Source organism: Trichophyton benhamiae (assembly GCF_000151125.1).
Source record: "Trichophyton benhamiae CBS 112371 chromosome Unknown contig02295.1, whole genome shotgun sequence".
NCBI classification, from domain to species: Eukaryota; Fungi; Ascomycota; class Eurotiomycetes; order Onygenales; family Arthrodermataceae; genus Trichophyton; species Trichophyton benhamiae.
The window spans coordinates 309,235-329,422 of NW_003315097.1; the positions used below are offsets into that span (position 1 = coordinate 309,235).

Genomic DNA, 20,188 nt, shown 5'->3' on the forward strand with positions numbered 1-20,188 from the left:
GTGTTGAGTCTCGGGAAAAAAAAGCTCTCGCGGCCTGTCAGATGATGATGTCATCGGCCGCACCCGCTAAAAGCCGGCGGAGTTAAATTTCGGCATTAACGGGAGAGCTCGACCCGCATGGGAAGCACGAGCCAGCATCTCAACTTCGACAACTACAACAATTACTACAACTACAACGTCAACATCACTACGACGCTGCAGTGGTGGGATTCGTGAGATTATCTGTGAGGAGCCGTCAAAGATCTAGCGAGGAGATAGATAGATCGCGAAGTGAGAACTCTGGCCTGTCAATGGAACTACCAGGGATCGTCGCTAACTGATTATTGCCCAATGGAAGAGCAGAAAAGTCAAGAGACTTTTGATCGACTTTGTTTCTTGTTTCTCGTTTCCTCTGTACCAGAATAACTAACCGGCTCCATAGCTCTTTATTCGCTGATTATTTTTTCATGCGGATAGTGGGTGTTCCATGTCTGGCAGCCAAATATCATGTAGTATACCTGGGTTTTTTTGGGAAAAGTCAAATGCAACACGGCTGGTTTGCTGAATTCATCCTCCATGGGGCCTCCTCGTTGGCGATTGGCGGGAGCAAGCTGAATCTCTGAGTGTGATATCTGTCGGTTTGCTTTATCCCTGCATAATCCTAGGACATGCTGCATTTTAGCCCTGTCGCCAGGCTATGGATGGATAAAAAAAAAAAAAAAAAAAAAAAAAAAAAAAAAAAACCGGCAGTAACCTCGACTGGCATTTGAATAAGTACATGCCTCTTCAATGAAATCGACAGTGTAGGTATAGACAGGATCTATCAAAAATGGGCTTTGGATGGATCACTCAGTACGTGAATGGCATTGATTAACTTCGCTGGAACTTTATCTAGGATAGCTGCAATGTATGGACAATGGAAAGGAGATTAGAGCATGGCAGCTCGTTCTGGAGGACAATTAATAATTGGAAAGTATCCGACTAGAAGGTAAGAGAAGTATAATCTTGAAAGAGACGAGATGTACAAGTCTAATGGCATTAAAAATAAGTACCCATGAAGTGCGTCCCGGTAAATGAAAACTTTCAAGAGACATTGCGCAGGTTAAGAGTCAGGAGAAGAAATTGGTCGGCGAGGGAGATGAAAGGCAGCGAGTATTAAATCCATCTGTACTTTTTCCTCTTTGGTCGAACAAAGCCATCACGAGTTGCAGTGGTAGTAGATTTGGAAGAAGATGATTTAGAAGTCTCTGTCGTGGTAGGCGAGGCAGGGGATGCATGATCAGGTTTGGGTGTGTCAGGCGGTTTTGTGGAAGCGGGTTGTGTCTTTTTAGGAGACGATTTCGTTGATGATTTTCTGCGGCGGGCAAACCCTTCGTCTCTACTACTAGAGGCAGTGTTTATGGTTTCCACGCCATCATCACCATGGCCAGTCCCGTTGGTAGCTTGGTTGGATGGAAGAGGTGGCCCATGCATTGCGAACGAGTCAGGAGAGGGGCGATTTAGATAATTATTGTAAGGCAAAGGAGAATACACAGGCTGACACATGATGTTTGGAGGTGGAGGTGGATATGCCGGCCGGGGGTACATGGGATATGGAGATTGAGGCACAGACAGAGGAATTGCTCCAGCGGTAGTAGGTCCAGGCATCATTGAAGGATGCGGGCCGAAGGGGTAAAACTGAGGCTGTGGCGGTGGCTGCGGTGGAGGGAAATTTGGTTCATGTCTGGGTGATATTGAAGAACGTGGTTGCCTAGGCCTGTTAGATGATTTCCTGAGAGATATATGACTAGGAACCGGAGAGGATGGGACAGAGTAGTGCCCAAGGTATGCCGGTGATGAATAAGTCGTATCGGCAACGCTCACGGTGTCGGATGGCCTCCTTTTCTTAGAAGAGCTGTATATCTGTCTGGTACTCCCTTTTGAGGGCGTTTTAACTGTTCCGTTGGTAGCTGGGGTGCGTGGCCGGCTGAGTCCAATTTCGGCATTCCGTCGTCTCCTCCTTTCCAATGCGTCAACCTCCCTATCCGTAAGGGTGAAGTTGTTCAACCGGTTCACTCGTGCATATCGAATCTTTTCAAGCGCATTTTCAACCAGAACATCATCGTCGTCTCGCATGGCAAGTTCCACTGCATACGCAATAGTGTCATTGCGTGAGAGCTCATGCCCGTCATATCCAGTCACACCATCACAGCCATCATCATTATTCTCACCATCTGAGTCTTCAGCCTCATCCATGCTTTCATCCTCATCACTTTCAGACCATTCTCCGGGTATCTCATCCACTTCACCACCACAAGTCTCCCTTCTCTTGTTATCGACAAAAGGAACCAAAGACACTCCTGGATCTTCCTCGTCTTCCTCCTCCTCGCCATCACTTTCGTCTTCTTCGTCTTCGTCTTCTTCTTCCTCTTCACCACTTTCACTCTCCGTCAGCCGATTTTGACTCCTCTGACTCTTCCCCCTGCACAATGCCCCTAGTGGTCTTCCCCATAGGGGCACATCACAAGGAGCTCGCGGTCGACCACCTAGACCGCCTCCCCCGAAAAAGCATTCTCGATTGGCTTGTCCATCAGCGCGGCATGTCCGATAACGCACACACCGGTAGCACAGGTAAGCCACAAAGCAGTAGACAACGGTGACGCCCAGAGACCTAGGGGAAGTGCAACAACCAAAAGAGCAGTGTAGAGTTGGCTAGTGGTTGCACGGAAAATACCAACATCTAGATCCCGGCCTTCCAGTTTACCAATACCATAAGAGCCTCCGAGAACAAGGAGGATGACGAAAAGGAGGGCCAGGTTGGTGAGCAGACTGTAGATGCTGAGCACAATGAAAACAACAACATAGTTGCTAGAGAAGTAGGAGAGGTTGTAGCTTGCGCGGCTCTGGAATTCAGCAAAGTTGGCCGGCTTAGAGACTCGCTTGATATCCAAGAACTCAGAGACGGGCCGTAGGTTGGCGAAGCGACTGGACATGGACTGGGAGCGAATGCCATTGAGTCTTTCTGTGAGGTTCAGGCGCGAGGTAAATGCCTCGAGTGGGAGCTGAATACTAGCCATTGTGCCGGCTTATTGTGCAAACAACGAGATTCTGAGGATAACACGCAGGGGATATGCTTCAACAGGTAAGTCCTATCTGTTTTCAACAGTTTAGCCGTCTATTAATCAATAAAGCAGAAGACATATCAGGCACACGAAGAGGCATCAACAATCACAGGGATGGATGGACCCTGCCAAGAGAGCCGCTCCAGAGTCGACTAATCTTTTTTCTTTCCAGCTTGTCACAGACTACGTGAAATGCAAATCCGAGGCGCGGACGGCGAGGTATATAAGCACCAACAAGAAGAATATTGCAGCCTAGCTGGAGGAGACGAAGTTGGCGAAGTCGCAGGGCCGAAGTTGAAGACGAAGAAATTAAAAGCACAAGACGTGGACACATTGTGGCTTGGCAGGATGATGTAAGCAGTTCAGCCCCTGAGACGCAGATCAAGCAGACAATCATGATAAATTGATAGCTATTGCAAAAATACAAAATACGAAATAAATGTAGACATGGCAATGCATAAGTATAGGAATGTAAAGAGAGTATCCATAGGCATGTTCCCTGCGATGAGTTATGGTAGAGCGGTGTTCTTAGACTGTTCATCTCGCACGGCGTATGTATCTCTGCAACTATACTCTGAGATACCTATACAGCAACGAATATACCTGCTGTCTCATATTGGGGTACATCGTTATCACACATCCTCTGCCACTCAAGTCGAAATCTGTCTTTTTAAGCAAAAAAAAGCTTCGGATAGGCTCAATATCCATAACATTACAACATAATACATATATTACCCCACAAATCACTCCTTTTTGCCTCAGTGGAATGTGTAATATTTCAATGTGTGACAATACACCAATACAACCACCTTTCAACTTTCATCTTTGTTGATCAAACAAAACCTCGAAGATCAAGCAAAAGGATTCCTCGACAGCGCTGCCAATTTCTTGTCGACGGCCTTTGCCAGATCGCAGTCGATATTGTGAGCGCAAAGCTAAGGGTTTTGGAAGGAGAATAGCTACGCAGAACTGCGGGTGTGCCCAAGATGAGGCACTTCGGTCTTCTGCGATTGCTCGCCTTTGCGCTGCTGTTCGTTGGCCTCGTTGCTGCTTGGTCGAAAGAAGGTATGTGAGCTGCTTGATACGGCGATGCAGACAGTGTTCCAGTGTGTCTGCATACTCTAACATCACTTCGTTTAGATCACGAAATATTCCGCCTGCGAGATGAGCTGCACGCCACCCAGGGTCATAATGTAACCTTTTACGGTCAGTCCTGATACACACTCCTACATCAATTGGCCGTATATTGATCCGATTCTGGACAGATTTCCTTGGAGTCAAGCCCAATGCTGGCCAGAGCGAGATCGTCAAGGCATATCGCAAGAAATCCAAACAGTTGCACCCCGACAAAGTTAAGCGCGCTTTCATCGCCAACTACGGCCGCTCGCGCAAGGCCAAAACTGGCTCTAAACCAGGAGTCCGTGTCTCCAAGGGACCTACAGACCGTGAGATTGAAAAGGCGCACAAGCTCGCCACTCAGCAGTTTGCTCGCCTGGGTTTGATTGCAGACATTCTCAAGGGCCCCGGCCGTGAGCGATATGATCACTTCTTGAACAATGGATTCCCTGCTTGGAAGGGTACTGGATACTACTATAACCGGTTCCGCCCTGGACTGGGCTCTGTGCTATTTGGATTGTTCCTTGCCTTTGGTGGAGCTGCTCATTACGCTGCCCTTGTCCTAAGCTGGAAACGACAGAGGCAGTTCGTGCGACGTTATGTCAGACAGGCTCGCCGTGCAGCTTGGGGTGACGACTTCAGTGTTCCGGGCGTTTCAAATATTGGTGAGAGTTCTGCGGATTCTAGAGGACATTCCACCGCTGCTTCTTCGGGGGAGAATGCAGGTGACGAAGGTGCTGCCCCCGTTCCAGTTAACCGCCGCCAAAAGCGCATGATGGAGCGGGACAGTCGCAAAGAAGGCAAAAAACCAGTTAAAGCAGCTAAGGCGAAATCATCTGTTAACCGTGAAGACTCTTCTGCTCCTGGATCCGGCACTGCGACACCTGCGGGTGTTGAGACTAGAAACCGGAAACGTGTTATTGCAGAGAATGGAAAGGTCCTGTTGGTCGATTCCTCGGGTGACGTGTATCTTGTTGAAGAAAATGAGGATGGTGTCAAGGAGGAGTTCCTCCTTGACGTTGACGAAATTCCCAAGCCCACCTTCCGTGACACCATGGTCTGCAGACTTCCCATCTGGATATATGAGAAGACTGTTGGACGAGTTGTTGGCGCCGTTCCTGACTCTACAGCAAACGATATGCCTGAACAGACCGAGGAGGAGGAAGTTGTGCCTCAAGAGGAAGAGAGAACCTCTTCCATTACCCAGAAGAAGAAGAAAGGTAGAAGGGGTTGATTTCGTTGATGGGCTTCGCTTTCATTTTTGCCTTTTCAATTCCCTGTTACCCATATAAAAACATTTACCTATTCTTACTACATACATATAAAAGCACATTGACTTGTATTTTTTTACCTTTCCCTTTCATTCTCCTGAATTGTACACTAGAGTAATGATACATTATTGAATATTTATGGTATTGGACTTCAATGCTAATGGGTCAAATGGCATGCATAAACGAAATTGAGGGCATAAACCCAGTGGATTTAGATATTAAACGCTACTATTAAAAGGTAAATGTTGGATATAATAAAAACATACGGGGTATCGTTATCAGGTACCAGTGACAGCACCACATTCAAAATAGGCGTTCGAGACCAGGTGAACAGTCTCCCGGAATTTTAACATATCAAACATGCAGTACCATGATATTTTCTCCGTCACACATTAATGTTTCTTCAGGGTTGTTTGGCTATTCGGGAGAAGGCTCCATCAGGCACTAACTCAACTTAACTCGTCTCCTCTCTGAATTACCTGTAAGGCTGAGGAACGGCAGGTTGTTGGTAATTCTGATACTGGGGCGCTGGCTGTTCATATGTCTGGCCCTGCATCAAGGCCTGAGACTCGGGGCTTTTAACGGGATCATAGTATTGGGGCTGTTGAGGTGGAGGAGACGGAGAGAAATCATTTCTTGTAGGCTCAAATCCGGGTTGGCTCATGGGTGGTTGAGTTTGCATGTTGTGCTGAAACTGTTGTTGTTGTTGTTGCATCGGGCTGTTGTATGCAGTGTTGACGTTTTGAAACGGTGGTTGGGGCCCAGGCTGAACTGGTACATAGGTGCCTTTGGTGGGGTCGTTTGGATCTATTGCTCCAGGTTGCGTGACCGGGGCCAACGAGCCTTCGGAGACGATATATAGAACAGCCAGGTACGACATGGTATAGAACAAGTTCCACAGAAAGGTGAAGACAGCAAATGCGGTGGTGGTATATGGTTGGCCTCTGACATAGAAATGGAAGCCATACACCACATCAAAGAAGGTCAGAAGAACAGGGAAAATGATCACAAAGAATATCCATTTCTTTGCCCACTGTGATAAATTGTTAGTTGGTATAACGGCAAACGACATACTCGAAAATAATGTTTGGTTGAGGGTTCAGGTATACATACAGAATTCTGTATCTGAGAGCTTCGAATGACAGCAAAGAGTATGCTGATAGACGCTAGGCAGGTTCCGATAAACGCGACTACATTGTAGGTAGCCCCTAGGCCAGACGTCACCTTGGATAGAGTATCAAGTACCCTGTAGTTCGCGCGTATACTCGGAAGGCTGGACTGCAATCCCAGGTAACAAACGAGAAGTATCGCCATGATAACCATGACAACAAAATGGCCAATTGCAACGACGCGCCCGAGAACTTTGCCGGCCAGTTGGTGAAGATGTTTGCAGAGAGGGACCATAATTACTCCAATGAGGAGTAGAGTGCCCCAGTTTTTGAACCACGTTCGAATAATGGAAAGCAGCTCGTAGTTATCAGTAGATCTACACTCGCGCATGACCGTCGTTGTAATGAAGAGTATGGTAGATCTTGTGCGGTCAATATGTTAGCCTATACTTTCTCCTTCGGTTTCAGCGTATGGAGTAGTAGGTAAGGTATAGCATACGCTGTGATTAATGTCAATGATAGGCTTAATGCCCACCACAACGACCTTGATTTCCGCTGGTTCCTCTTTTTCATCGCGGTTGACTTGTTGGAAGTAAGGCAACCCAAGCAGAGGAACGTGAGAAGGAAGATGGACAGAAAAACCATCGAAGCAATAATGGCTCCATCTTTGAACGCGCCAGAAGCACAGCTGCTCGAATAGCTGCTGCTGCTACCATGACGGCCACCACCGTAATGTCCACCACCACCGCCGCCTTTGCCGCCTTTTGGTGCCATCGCGAGATTCAAAATAAATAAGAATTGACAAGCGCGGTATCCAGTTCCCGATAGGGAAACGAGATCTCCAAAGGCAGATGAAAATTTTAGAGCCTCAAATTCAAGGGATCTGAGGACACAGAAGAAACAAAATCAAATGTCCCTGTCGCGACTATATGTACTCGGCGGTTCTTCCCAACCGGTGAGCGAATGCTAGGCGAAAAGTTTTTGGGTATATTTTTTTTTTAGAAAGCATTGCCTCAACCCCTAGGGGCCATACCGCATTCAGCTGATCAGCAGCCATTCAAGAAGCATCCTGTCCCATAGCAGGCCGCCATAAGCACACACTACGCCTTGAAGAAGCTTAGGCGCAGAATACCCAAATTACTGTGTTGAGAAACCGTGTCGTATCCATGGGGCTTAAAAAAAAAAGGAGGCGGCTTTGTTTGATACGAGCTAGAGGCTCCGCCTGCATATGGAAAGGACGTGCTATTGGAAGCACGTCAAGCTCTCTCGTATTCCGCTGCGCTTTCACCCGCTTTCCTTGGCTCGCTTGCCCTTGGGAATCGTATATATTCCGCGCTGCTGACACCATTTTGAGGCCTCAACCCGACAGTTCAGCTGCGCTTGTTCAATCTTCGGTCATATTTAGCCCGTGGCATTCTCGTCCTTGGTCACAGCTCCACTCGTCGTCGTGCAAGATGTGCTGGCCGCAAGTGACCTTCAACGCTAGGAGTTGATCTTCCATGCTTTGACTTTTGGGTTTTTTTGGGATCGATTAAAAAAACAAAGTTATGGTCAGGTGATGTTAAATATAAGCATATTATGTAATCAACTCTATTTTTACCACAAAACCTTGAGCTTCAATACAGACAGAGAATCAGACAGAGATCGATTGCGACTTATTGACATTGGGATACTAGAAGTACGTTGGTGTCACACCTTTTTTTGATTTATGCATGCACACTAAGAGCTAAAAATATGGCTTTACTTTGGACATACTCAGATCGTTGGCTTGACCGCTGATTGTGGTGTTAAGAGCTGCTTCCTGTATAAGCTGGCGAGTGCTGCGCGGTTTTTAACAGCAACGCTTATGTATAACTAGTGAGATGAAACGCATGAGGTATTATTTGAAACTGAAAATTCTATGGCAGTTACAGCAGTTCATTTTGTGATACCTCAACAACGGCTTGGTCCTCGGTGCTAACTACTTATGAAGTCAAGGGAAGGAATATGCTGTTTACATGCGCCTGACTGTGAAAAGGCAGTATACGGATTGGAGAGCTAGCTATTCCAGGGGTGGAACAGTCACTTTTCTTACATTTGAAGGCAACTCTTTACGAGCACTTTGCGCCATGTCAAGACTTCCAGAAGTCACAGTCATTCCGAGACTGCGATACAACTCAGTAACATCTGCTGGCGACTTTCTGTCATAGTCATATTGATGTTTGTTGTGGTACCACGCCTAAGTTGCTGACGTTAGTTTCAATATTTATATTTCCGGAGCCCGTAGCTTGCAACTAGTTACCTTAGAGAGAGACCATGCAGTCTCCAAGCTTAGGATTTCTCCCGTGTGAAAGCCACGTTTTTGGGGCCATTTCTGCGCACCCTGCTTTGATTTGAATAGCTGGATGGTGCCACATACAAATCGAACATCTCTCCACCACGTTGAAGGTGGGACAGAGAAGTGAGCACAGCAATCGCTTGTACTGAGCTCCCGATGAAGGTAAATAACTTTGAGTTCATCTCCCTAAACAACGACCTGTACCTCTTGGGCCATGGAACTTGAGCCGACCGAAATAATGGCTTTGTCTGGAGCCAGCATAGCAGCTAGGCCGGGGGCGCACCATATGCAATTGGCCCACCAGCTTCGCTCACCTTCCGACTAAGAAGATTGTCAAACTCGGCTTTTAACTCATGACTTAGCATAGACTAACCACTATAAATGGGATTGGACTACAGGTACAAGTAGTCAGTTATGGCTCAATTTGGTGGTTTAAGGCGACATTAGATATTTTAGCCCTGCAAACTCACAGGTGTGGAAACGGATGTGCCATTGCCATAGGAGTTGGCGCACACGATTCGTGCTTGTATAGGACTATGCGATGCTCCTCCTCAAGCTTACGGAGAATAGACGGTATTTCGCAAGATCCAAGCCCAGGTAATTTGGCCAGTTCATCCTCAGTAGGTGGGCAGCATTCTTGGAGGTAGAACTGGAACAGTTCATAGCGAACTTTTCGAGTAACTTCCTTCATGCTGATTTACTTCGAGACCACTGAATAGAAATTCACACGGTCATTGAATAGTCGAGAGACTGGGGAAGTTACTTATAATTAGGTATAGATTAACTGGTTTTCGCCTCTGTTGGCTACTTTCAAGCGAGGGTACACGTCAATTCTAAGGCATAACAAATCGAGTGGAAATATGGATAACTAGCTAGCGAGCGGCTTGAGACGTCGTCTCTTCTTTGGCACCCCGGAGAGCGCGTGGGCCTCCCGCCAACCTTAACCAGCAGGGCGGAGTCGCTTGGCGCCGGAGGCTGAGTTGACGAGCCAGCTGCCAGGCAACAGGTTTTACGGCCTATATATACTTAGATCAATCATTGTGATCGTTACGGTGAAGAAACATTATCTGAAACCCTTAAAAGCATTTGATTGCCAGGTTTCGTGTGCACCGATATACCCCTCACTGTGCACCACGTCCGAACGTGAACCAATGTCTCTCAAGAATGGTACTGGGTTAGATTTTGTATCTACCCATCCATTTGTGAAAGCAACTCTGCAAGACAAGATTCGTGGAGTCATTTTTGGGTCTGCCCTGGGTGACTGTATTGGTTTATATACAGGTTGGTTATTTTTCCCCACGCGCCGTGTACAGAGGAGCTTACCAAAGTACCTAGAGTTCCTGTCTAAGAAGATTGCCGAAGATGCGTACCCTCAAGGTAGATTCCAGCTAGTAGATCCAGCTACTAAATTCCGAAATGATGGCCATAGGAGTGAGCTCTGCATTCTTCCTTACTCTAATCAATTGCAAACTATGACACTAATGGCGAATGGGATATAGACAAATTCGAACTGGTAAGTTTTAATCTTGGAGATGTCTTTTTGACAAGCTAGACATCTTAATAACCGCTCTTTTGTTCTTCGTATATTTAGAAAGCATGGACGGATGATACAGACCATGCTCTCTTAATACTACTCTCATATCTACACCACAACGGACAGATGCTCTCTCCCGCTGACCTAGCAAAACGTCTGAAAATTTGGATTGACCAAGGACTAAGGGCTCTAGATCGCCCTCCTTGTGGTATCGGAAAGACAGTGGGTTCGGTATGTATTGAAAGAAACTTACATGCTCTGAAGTATCGATTTGACAAGCTCTAATCCTCTTCTGCAGATTGTCCTCGATAAGGAATACCTCACCAACCCAAGCCAGAAGGCACATCAGTACTGGGTCAAAGGTGGTAGAAATGTGGCACCGAACGGGTCTTTAATGAGAACACATCCTCTTGGTATCATATGCCTTGCCTTTAGCTTGGAAAAAACCTTCCAGATTGCTACCGATTTTTCTCTGATTACTCATGCGGATCCGCGATGCATTCTGGCATGTTGCATTTCCACCGGGCTGATTCGTGGGATATTAAGAGGAGAAATATTGGACGAAAAGGGCTTGGATACTCTTCTAGAGGACGCCTATACGTGGGTCGACTCATGGGTCCGGGATGTTCGGCTGCCCAAGGATGACGCACAAAAGGAGACTGACAGTGACATATACGAGCCTGACGCTCGGGAGTTCCTTGACAGAGAAGAGTTTGACCAGCATGCCTACGCAAAGACCTTTTCTGATCTACTCCTTGACGCTTCATACAAAATCGGGTACGTGTATAAGTGCCTGGGAACAGCAATATTGAGTCTTCGAATGGGCATGCAAAAATCACCCCATGGCAGTACTCCAGGAACTGGATCACCTCCCCCTCTCACCAATTCAGCTATTTTCGAGAACATTATCACAGAGCTTACATATGAGGCAGGGGACGCAGATACCAATGCATGTGCTGCTGGTGCACTTCTTGGGTCCTGGCTTGGGTATAACTCTCTTCCCTCTCACTGGAGAGATGGTATGGATAACAATGACTGGCTGATGCAAAAGTGTAACTCCCTCATCCAGGTTATAGGGGCTGGAGATGATGGTGCTACACCATATGATGGGAAATTAGATGCTGATACCTCGCCTGATGGGGGTAAAGGGCTAATGAATAAAGAAGAGCTGGAGAAAAGGGATAGCGACATGATAGTTAAATACATGACTCGCCATGCAGAAGGAGTTGCGGAGGAGAAAGCTCGACTAAAGGCGGAGGAAAAGCAGAAGAAAGGATGGAAAAGTTTCTTGGGGTAAATGTATAGTTATATGGGGCGCTGGGTATTCACATGGTGGTCTATCCTACATGTCTCTTCAGATATGTTGATTCCAGCATCGTCGCCCCTAGACTGCAGGGGTCGTTGACAACTGTGGTTGAGGAGATAATTTGAGGGATAATACCATCTTTTTCTAGCTCCGATGTCAATTCAGAACGGTATGCATCATTTTTTCCTGCAAGCAGTCCACCGCCTAATATCAGATTGCAATTTCCAGAACCAGCTGCCTGTGGTAGGAGAGGTTTCAGCATGCGAATTAGGCCTCGGATTCCCTGGCTGATGATATCGTGGGCTTCACTGCCAGCTTTGGCATCATCATCTGATTGCTGATCCTGTTGGGGAGGCTTAAAGACGTCCAATACTAGCCTCGCCACACTAGCGATCTTGTTTTTGGGGTAGCGATTTTCGGGACAAGTATTTGTCAATATAGCACTGAGCAGATCGTAGTTATTATTGGTGTCTTGCAAGATACCAAAATGATCGAGAATCTTTCGACAAAATGGGCTTAGCATCTCTTCGATGTTTTCCAAGGAAGGCTCCCCATTTGAGGAATGACGCAGGATATCAAGAGCAAAGAGCGTAGATCGTATGGCAGATCGACCTAGGTCAAAGCCAGACCCATCGTCACCAAGTAAATGGCCCCATCCGCCAGATCTCCCACTCGGGACCAGTTCCCCGGTCGATCCGTCATGGTGATACTTCACTGCAACGCTTCCAGTCCCGGCAATGAGGACGATGTTGGTTGCAGGACGATGGACCACTGTGTCATGGTGAAGTGAAGGTGCCGATGCCAGTACTTGAATGTCATTAGATACTTTTAGAACTCCATTCTTGGCCAATCGGAATATGGATGACAACTTCGAGTCAAGCGCTGATTTCATTTGAGGCCGATCATATCCAGCAACTCCAATCCAAATTGCTTCGAATTCGACATTCTGCAGGTTCAAAATTTGATACTTCAGTTGCAAAAGGGAAGACAGATTGTCAAGAGCTCTTTCTGCGGCAAGCTTGATCGCTAAGACTGCAAAATCTAGGGGAAGTTCGGATCTGAAAAGAGTCATTAGTCAATAGTTATTCTGACACATATTGGAAATCTCGAGCATACACGTTAGAAGGTCCTCCCTCACCCTCGCCCTTCCGCGATAGCGAATTGACAACGATTGCGCGACATTTTGTACCTCCCCCATCTACATATAGAATGTATCTTTGGGATGAAGTGGTAGACTGGCTGATTTCAACAGCATTGGAACCATGTTTATCCACTGCAGATATCGAATCGATGGGCAATATCGCAGAAAGTTTACCACTTGAGGCGTCCAGCTTCGTTTTTGCATATTCGGGAGTCGAATTTAGGGCAAGGGTTGCAAGGCTAAGCTTAACGCTACCATCACACTTGTGAAGCAAAGCATCTATTTCTTGATCTGTGGATGGGCATGCTGAGCCACTGAGCTTTCGGATGATATTTCTTGACCTCTGTTGAAGCTTCAAATTTGAAGTCTTAACATCAACCATCTATGAAAAAAAATTAGATCCCAGTAAGGCAAAAATTGAAATGAAAACAATATGCGCATACCATGTTGCCATATGTTTTTCCAATCTTAATCATGATTCCAGTACTCAGCATATTTAGCACTAGTTTGGTAGCTGTGCCAGCTTTCATTCTAGTGCTCCCAGTTATGACTTCAGGCCCAGTGACCGGAGTTATCATATAGTCCACTAGCCCGGAAGCACTCATTGTTGAGGGATCTGAACATGCAATGCCAATAGTAACGCACCCAAGACTCTTCGCATACTCTAGGCAAGATAGCACATAAGGGGTGCGGCCTGAAGCAGCAATTCCGATCAACGAGTCAAGCTCTGGTTTAAGATCCAAGTTTTGCAGATCTCGTTTACCACCATTATGGTCGTCTTCTGCGCCTTCTTGGGCCTTTCGCATTGCCGCGTCTCCACCAGCCATAAGGGCAACAAATTGCCCAAACGGAGCAGAGAACGTCGGGGGTATTTCCGATGCATCAACCACCCCAAGTCTATCTCGATTGAATCTAGAATTAGTTGTGCTGGATGATCCGAACGGATATGGGTTTGACTCGATAGCCATCTCACCTTCCACTTGTGCCTGCTCCAACATATACAACCCGTCCACCTTGAGATACCCGAAGTGCCAATGCATCAATTGCAGCAGCTATTGTTGGTATATGAGAGCTAACCACGCTAGGAACCGTAGCATCTTCACTATTTATCAGATAACAGAGTTGGACTGTTGAAACACGGTCTATATTTGTCGTCCGAGGGTTTAATCCTTCTGTCTGCAGGGTGGACAGGTCAATAAAGGAACCCATAACGTCACGCTGAACTCGTTAATACAGTCCTGGCAGCTAATTCGCTTGCTGCCGATATACACTGTCGATATTCACCTTCAGGGTCTCGTTTTGAAAAAGATGAAGGGCATTTATCCTAGGAGACGTAGCTAATATATCACTAGGCCGGGAGGGGGCTCCAAACCCGAAGTCACATCTCGAGCCAAAATGACCCACTCCATGTTTCCCGAGCCTGGAGACCATGGACGACCCGAGCTTTGAGGTTTGGAGAAGTTCATCGTTGCAGTTGCATTTATCTAGCAATTGTCTCATCAGTGGTTCTCGAAGCCAGCTAACTTGGCTGCCCACCCGGTAACTAATAAATAGCTAGCCGAGAATAGATTCTTTGGACTGGTAATGCAGCTTTTTGCACTTTGAAATATTCATACTTTATCTTCATCTCTCTATCTCTTCTTGCTTATCGGGTTGGAGAGGTGAATCAAATTTTACAAAGTAGATTGGTCGATATATTAGAGCCAGTTAGAGTTACACGTGATCTCGCCCAAAGAGGCAACTCTCAACGTCCTATTTTATTCTTTGCCTGCAGAGATTCAAAGCTGATTGAATATTTCGATACCACCGACTTTTCACCTCAAGGACTATTGATGACAGTGTGGTGTTGAGCTGCACCTGGGAGTCCTGATTTTGTCTTTTGCCTCCCGCAGAGAAGAAACGGGCTCACTGGTCGAGAATACGAGGAACATACAGTAACTCCCACATCGGACTCTGTTCGACCGAGAAGGATCTGGAGAGCCGAGATGCGACGCTGGTCCACTGGCAGTTCACAGGTGAGACTGCCGGTGTTCGCTGTGAAAATGCATAGAGACTGGCTAGAAAGCTGAGGATGGCTAGATTTGTATTATAAAAAAAATAAGGCAAAGGATCAGGAGGTTGTACAAGCCCCAGCCTTGCTGATATCTCCAACGACTGAGAATTCGTTGCGTCAAATCCAGAGTAAGACACAGCAATAAAGTGTCTTACTTACCCCGGATCTAACGTCCGGGATGTTGCAGTTGAATACAACCTTCTGCTGCACCTGGAAGCGACCATGAGACTTTCCCCATGCCTTGAGCCAGGGGCTATTTTAAGAGAAAGCTTGGATCCTTTGACATGGTGCACCCTTATTTAAGAGCGTGTTCTGGTCGCCATTTCTATTACCAAGGGCTTTTTCATAAGGAATATCCTCGATCTGGCTAATAACTTCTTAGTGATCTCAAGGTGGGACGAAGAGAGTGGCAGAAGATAGGGGAACATGGCAAACTCCGTGCCTGCAAAATCTCAGGCAGGACAGATGGAAAGCGGTGGTTCCGAAAGTCCCAAGTCATCTAAATGGATGGACATCTATAGCCATGCATGGTTCCAAGTGTTATTGATCAGTTTCATCTGTTTTTGCTGCCCTGGTGTAAGCTATGCCCCTTTCCATTCGCAATATGTGCAACCGCTAAAGCACTCGATATAGATGTACAATGCTCTCACCGGACTTGGAGGGTCTGGCCAGGTAGACGCAACCGTTGCTGCCAATGCAAATGTTGCACTGCTTTCTGCCACAGCAGCTACTGCCCTGTTCTTCGTTGGACCGATATTCTCGGTTGTTGGCCCACGAGCCTGCTGGCTAGTGGGTGGGTGGACATATGCCCTATACAGTGCGAGCTTGTTGAACTTCAACAGTAAGTCCTACATTACATTTCCCTTCCCGTAAAATGATATAGATCATATAACTAAGAGCACACCAGTACGACACAACGGCGCATTCGTGATTGCTGCTGGAGGGATTCTTGGTGTTGGTGCCTCGTTTCTATGGGTTACCCAGGGCGCAATAATGACCACCTATGTACCCGAGTCGCAAAAGGGACGAGCCATCGCTGTCTTTTGGATTATTTTCAATCTGGGCGGCATGATCGGTTCCCTGGCCAGCTTTGGGCTGAATTTCAATTCCAAAGAAGGCTCGGTGTCGAATAGTACATATATCGCAACTATGGTGATCATGATATTCGGATGGGTTATTGGCGTCTTCATCTGTCCCCCATCGCGCATCAAGTTGCTGCAACTACACGAGGCCGAGACCAGCGTCGTTCACCAATCAATTGGAAAAAGGCTATATACTATCCTTCAATCACTTCTACAGATCCGGGTACTATGCGTTCTTCCGCTCTTCTTCTGCGCAAACGTGTTCTACTCGTACCAGCAGAACAATGTCAATGGTACAACGTTCAACATTCGCTCCCGATCGCTTAACTCGGCTATATATTGGATGGCACAGATGTTTGGTGGCCTATTCATGGGCTACCTTCTGGACTTTGCCTACTTCAATCGTCGGCAACGTGCATGGCTCGGCTGGGCTACACTTATGGTGACGGGTATGGTAATCTGGGGCGGTGGACTTGCCTTCCAGCGCTGGGAGGATGAGCGACTTGCAAACGGCATGAAGCAGGACATTGATTACGCCCGTGACGCCAAGATCGCTACTGGCCCTATCTGGTTGTACTTCTTCTACGGAGCATACGATGCTTTATGGCAGGGGTACTGCTACTGGTTGATTGGCACTATGTCGAACTCTGCGGCCGTGGCAGCTGTGTTGGTAGGTGCGTATAAAACATTCCAGGCTGCCGGAGGAGCAATGGCTTGGAGAGTCAATGCCCTTGGTGCGGCGCCGTTGACACAGTTTGCGATGGATTGGGGGCTTTGTATCGGGGCATTGGTGCTGGCTATCCCTTCCGTTTGGATGGTTACATTGACCAGCGTTGATGAGGAGGGTACAATGGCTGAAGGGAAGAAGGTTGACGAAAGCGATGATAAGTAGATATGATATGAATCATGATCAAAGCTAGGTATTGATTAATACTGTATATAGTAATGCATATATTAAATGAATTAAAAAGTCTAGTAAGTGTCCATCCTATAATAACTTCGCAGCTAAGTGGCAACTGATAGCAAGTGGTACGAGTCTAATCAATAACAAGACATTCCATGCAGATCCCGAAACGGACAAGCACAACTTGAAAGCAGAATGGGGGCAAAACAAAACAGCAGTAACATGAGGTATCTTAATAAACATATGCCCATAATAGCATTAACCTACCACAAATTAAGCATCTTGAGAATGTCGTGACGATGGAAAAACGAGCGGTTACGTTTGCCGAAGATGTCTATGAATTAACCTAGTTAGGAAATGGGATACAGTAAAAAAAGGGGGCGAAAGCTGGGGTTTCTTACACATTGGTACACTGAGCAAACAGACAGCTACTTCGATGCCGCCAATGATAAGGAAAACCTTCTTGGCTCCGCCTAGAACCACCCAGTTGTATGCAAAGTAAGTGAGCAAGAAACTGAACATGTTCTTGAACACAAGCAAACATGTGAATGACTCAATGGCAATTTCACCTGTCGGATGTTATTAACCGGCACTTCAAGGATATGAAAAATATGGCCAATGAGAGAGAACTTACGATGAGCATCAACAATGTAAAGGGCGCTGGCTACAGCTCCCATAACCATGCCGATAAGAACGAACATGAAGAAGACATCTGGTATCACCCATCCGTACTTGGACACGTTTCCAGAAGCAAACCCGAAGCCGAACAGGCCAATGCCACTGAATACCAGCTGGGGTAGGACAAGCCAGATACGGAATTCGGGCTCATATTTGCCCTTGTTGGCGCGGATAAGTAGGTTGGCAGACCAGTCTGAGAAGAGGCCTGATAGGAAAAGGCCGACGACGGACCCTATGAAGGCTCCTGTGTAGAGATATCCAGTCTGTTCTTCTGTGAACCAGAGTGGTGGTCCGAGGAAGATTGCGGCCAGGACTACGCCAATGAAGACTGTCCAGCCAATGATAACGCCTTGAATGAGGCACGCCTGCGGAAGCTGGTTAGCAAGCGCGCGAATTGATCAAAAGGAATAATAGGTATTGAATAATGAGAATGAGGTGCGGGGATAAAGAAAGAAAGCAAGCCTACCCATGCAATACTGGGGTGCAAGAAGAGAGGGAATGGCCGTAAGAGAAGCTTCCAAAAGCTCTCATCTGTCTTGCGGCCGTTGAAGAGAGCCAGTGATTCGACGAATGTAGCCTTCCGTGGTACATCTGGTTGTACGGTATCACCGTTGGCAGCCACTGCAGCTGAGCTGGGCCCAGCAGCGGAGTCGGCATCTGCTTCTTTCTCAATAGTTCCTTGAGCGGCTGCTCTGGCGGTGCGCCGATCGACGTCCCCTGAAAAGTCGGTATTGAGGTGTTGAGCACGCCTATACGCAGTTTCGGGAACAAAGAAGTAGACGAACGGCAGACAGACGCCAGAGAAGATCGCAATGAAGTAGAAGGTCCATTCCCAGCCCAAGGTATGGGTCATTTTCCCAGCTATGACGGGGGTAAGGAATGCGCCTCCGAAAAGCGCAACGTTGGAGAGGGCCATGCGTTTCCCGCGCTCCTAGTTATTTTTTCGCGCGTTAGAAAGATAGAATAAAAACGAAGAAAGGGGGAGTCTGAAATTGAATGAACGTACATGGACGAAGAAGAGGTCGCCAACGACGGCATTGACGAGAGCTTCGAACGGAGCGAGACCGACTCCCTGCCATATTCTTGCCCAGATCAGGCTGGTATGGTTGCGCTTGCTGAGGCCGGCCCAGATGCAGGAGATGACGATGATGAGATTTCCGAGCAAGAAAAGATGTCGCTTCCCCCATACTCTAGCGGTTGGCACTATTATGATACCGGCGACCCCGACTCCGCAGAGATGGTACCCGGTCAAGAGAGCAGCCTGGGTGAAATCAATGGTGTAATTGAGTGCGATTGTAACCGTGTTTGCGGCCATGATGGAGGAAGTGGTAGCGCATATCACCGAGGTGACGGAGAGAATGACCAGAATGAGGTCTCGTTTCCATAGCGGCCAATTCTGCAGCTTGTCAGTATTCTATTCTCTCGTTCGGCTTGTTCTCGTGAGAATATGGTGTTTTCTCACCAGGGGATCGTTAGGGTCGTCACTCGGCTGCGGAACGAGAATTATAGGGACAGCGCCCGATTTGTCGTATTTCAGGTGCGATTCTTCGGGAACAGGCGTCTCGACGGAGCTTCCATCGTCGTCAAGCACGTATGTTGTCCCTATATCAAGTCAATATCACTCTATATCCCGCACTGCCCCCCCGGGGACACTCTTTAAATCGATTTTTTTTTCCCCCTTGCGTGCTCTCGGTTTCATGTGAGGGAAACTAACCAGGAACATTGTCGAGCTTCGAGTCTTCGAGGATGCCCAACGCCATGGTGGCAGAGAAGGAGACAGAGACGGCCTGGCCTGGTTGAACGGGAGAAGCAGCTGCCCCGGTCTTGTATATGTCTGCGTCTCTCACCCGATCTTTAAAAAGAAGAGAGAGCCCGCCGCCGAGAGTGGATAGAGATCAAAGGGTCCTCCTAAGTATCCTCACTCCCCCGGCCTGGTTGGTTCACCAGACAGGCCACAAACTGCGACCAGCTAGAAAAGTCAAAGCCGACCCGGCCACGCCACCGAATGGGGACTAAAATATGCGCGATGCAAGGATTGCCCCAGATCAGGCCCAGGAGATCCTAACTGTTACATCCATCCGACCCTCTCGTTTCCTCTCTTGCAGGTGATGCGACGACGATTGTTTGTTACCCGCTGCCGTGCAGGTTTGCTGCTCGCTGACGGGACGGGGTGGAGGGACAAGAGTGATAGTCCTTCGCCCGCCCGCCGGTCACCCAAGCCTGAATAATTCGTATTTCAATCCCAGCTGGGCTGCTCGCGGCCTGACCTTCGCAACTTTCGAGACGACGGGACGGCTCCTCTGCCTGTAGCTATAGATGCGTGAGACACAGCCAGCTCTCTCTCTCTCCAGAAGACGATGGACTCCGTACCTGTGTTAGACCGCCCGTAGCAGCGCAATCTAGATGACACCCGTAGAATAGCTGGGCAATTAATCCTCCGGGCCCCTGAACGGGCTCTCCTCGCCCCGTGGTCAAGCTGCTAAGGCCATGGATCAGGGGGAAGTTCGTGTGCTTTTTTCCTTCGCCTGTGCCTGGTGGGCGGTTGTTCTTTTTCGCCTGTCGTCTCGTTTAGCTGCGTCGTCCGCCAACTCTATATA

At 47.6% G+C, this 20,188-nt stretch overlaps 7 protein-coding genes across 7 annotated transcripts; 3 read left to right on the top strand and 4 right to left on the bottom strand.

Moving 5' to 3' along the window:
• Positions 1–1,134: 1,134 nt before the first annotated feature.
• On the bottom strand, positions 1,135–3,035 carry ARB_01010 (uncharacterized protein; the record flags this gene model as incomplete). Its single annotated transcript, XM_003012713.1, has 2 exons — positions 1,135–2,440; positions 2,575–3,035. The coding sequence occupies 2 exons, from the start codon at positions 3,033–3,035 to the stop codon at positions 1,135–1,137; spliced, it is 1,767 nt and encodes a 588-aa protein (XP_003012759.1).
• Positions 3,036–4,066: 1,031 nt separating this feature from the next.
• ARB_01011 (uncharacterized protein) lies at positions 4,067–5,430 on the top strand (the record flags this gene model as incomplete). Its single annotated transcript, XM_003012714.1, has 2 exons — positions 4,067–4,145; positions 4,292–5,430. The coding sequence occupies 2 exons, from the start codon at positions 4,067–4,069 to the stop codon at positions 5,428–5,430; spliced, it is 1,218 nt and encodes a 405-aa protein (XP_003012760.1).
• A 512-nt stretch (positions 5,431–5,942) lies between these two features.
• ARB_01012 (uncharacterized protein) lies at positions 5,943–6,539 on the bottom strand (the record flags this gene model as incomplete). Its single annotated transcript, XM_003012715.1, has 1 exon — positions 5,943–6,539. One exon carries the CDS (start codon positions 6,537–6,539, stop codon positions 5,943–5,945), a length of 597 nt encoding a protein of 198 aa, XP_003012761.1.
• A 3,505-nt stretch (positions 6,540–10,044) lies between these two features.
• ARB_01013 (uncharacterized protein) lies at positions 10,045–11,724 on the top strand (the record flags this gene model as incomplete). The annotated part of the gene is made up of 3 exons (XM_003012716.1): positions 10,045–10,324; positions 10,507–10,658; positions 10,726–11,724. 3 exons carry the CDS (start codon positions 10,045–10,047, stop codon positions 11,722–11,724), a joined length of 1,431 nt encoding a protein of 476 aa, XP_003012762.1.
• Positions 11,725–11,811: 87 nt separating this feature from the next.
• ARB_01014 (glucokinase regulator family protein, putative) lies at positions 11,812–13,914 on the bottom strand (the record flags this gene model as incomplete). The annotated part of the gene is made up of 4 exons (XM_003012717.1): positions 11,812–11,816; positions 11,869–12,791; positions 12,850–13,256; positions 13,318–13,914. 4 exons carry the CDS (start codon positions 13,912–13,914, stop codon positions 11,812–11,814), a joined length of 1,932 nt encoding a protein of 643 aa, XP_003012763.1.
• Positions 13,915–15,353: 1,439 nt separating this feature from the next.
• ARB_01015 (uncharacterized protein) lies at positions 15,354–16,901 on the top strand (the record flags this gene model as incomplete). The annotated part of the gene is made up of 3 exons (XM_003012718.1): positions 15,354–15,503; positions 15,561–15,768; positions 15,811–16,901. The coding sequence occupies 3 exons, from the start codon at positions 15,354–15,356 to the stop codon at positions 16,899–16,901; spliced, it is 1,449 nt and encodes a 482-aa protein (XP_003012764.1).
• Positions 16,902–17,228: 327 nt separating this feature from the next.
• On the bottom strand, positions 17,229–19,351 carry ARB_01016 (MFS multidrug transporter, putative; the record flags this gene model as incomplete). Its single annotated transcript, XM_003012719.1, has 6 exons — positions 17,229–17,482; positions 17,548–17,965; positions 18,058–18,522; positions 18,598–19,005; positions 19,054–19,193; positions 19,306–19,351. The coding sequence occupies 6 exons, from the start codon at positions 19,349–19,351 to the stop codon at positions 17,229–17,231; spliced, it is 1,731 nt and encodes a 576-aa protein (XP_003012765.1).
• Between the last annotated feature and the right edge of the window lie 837 nt (positions 19,352–20,188).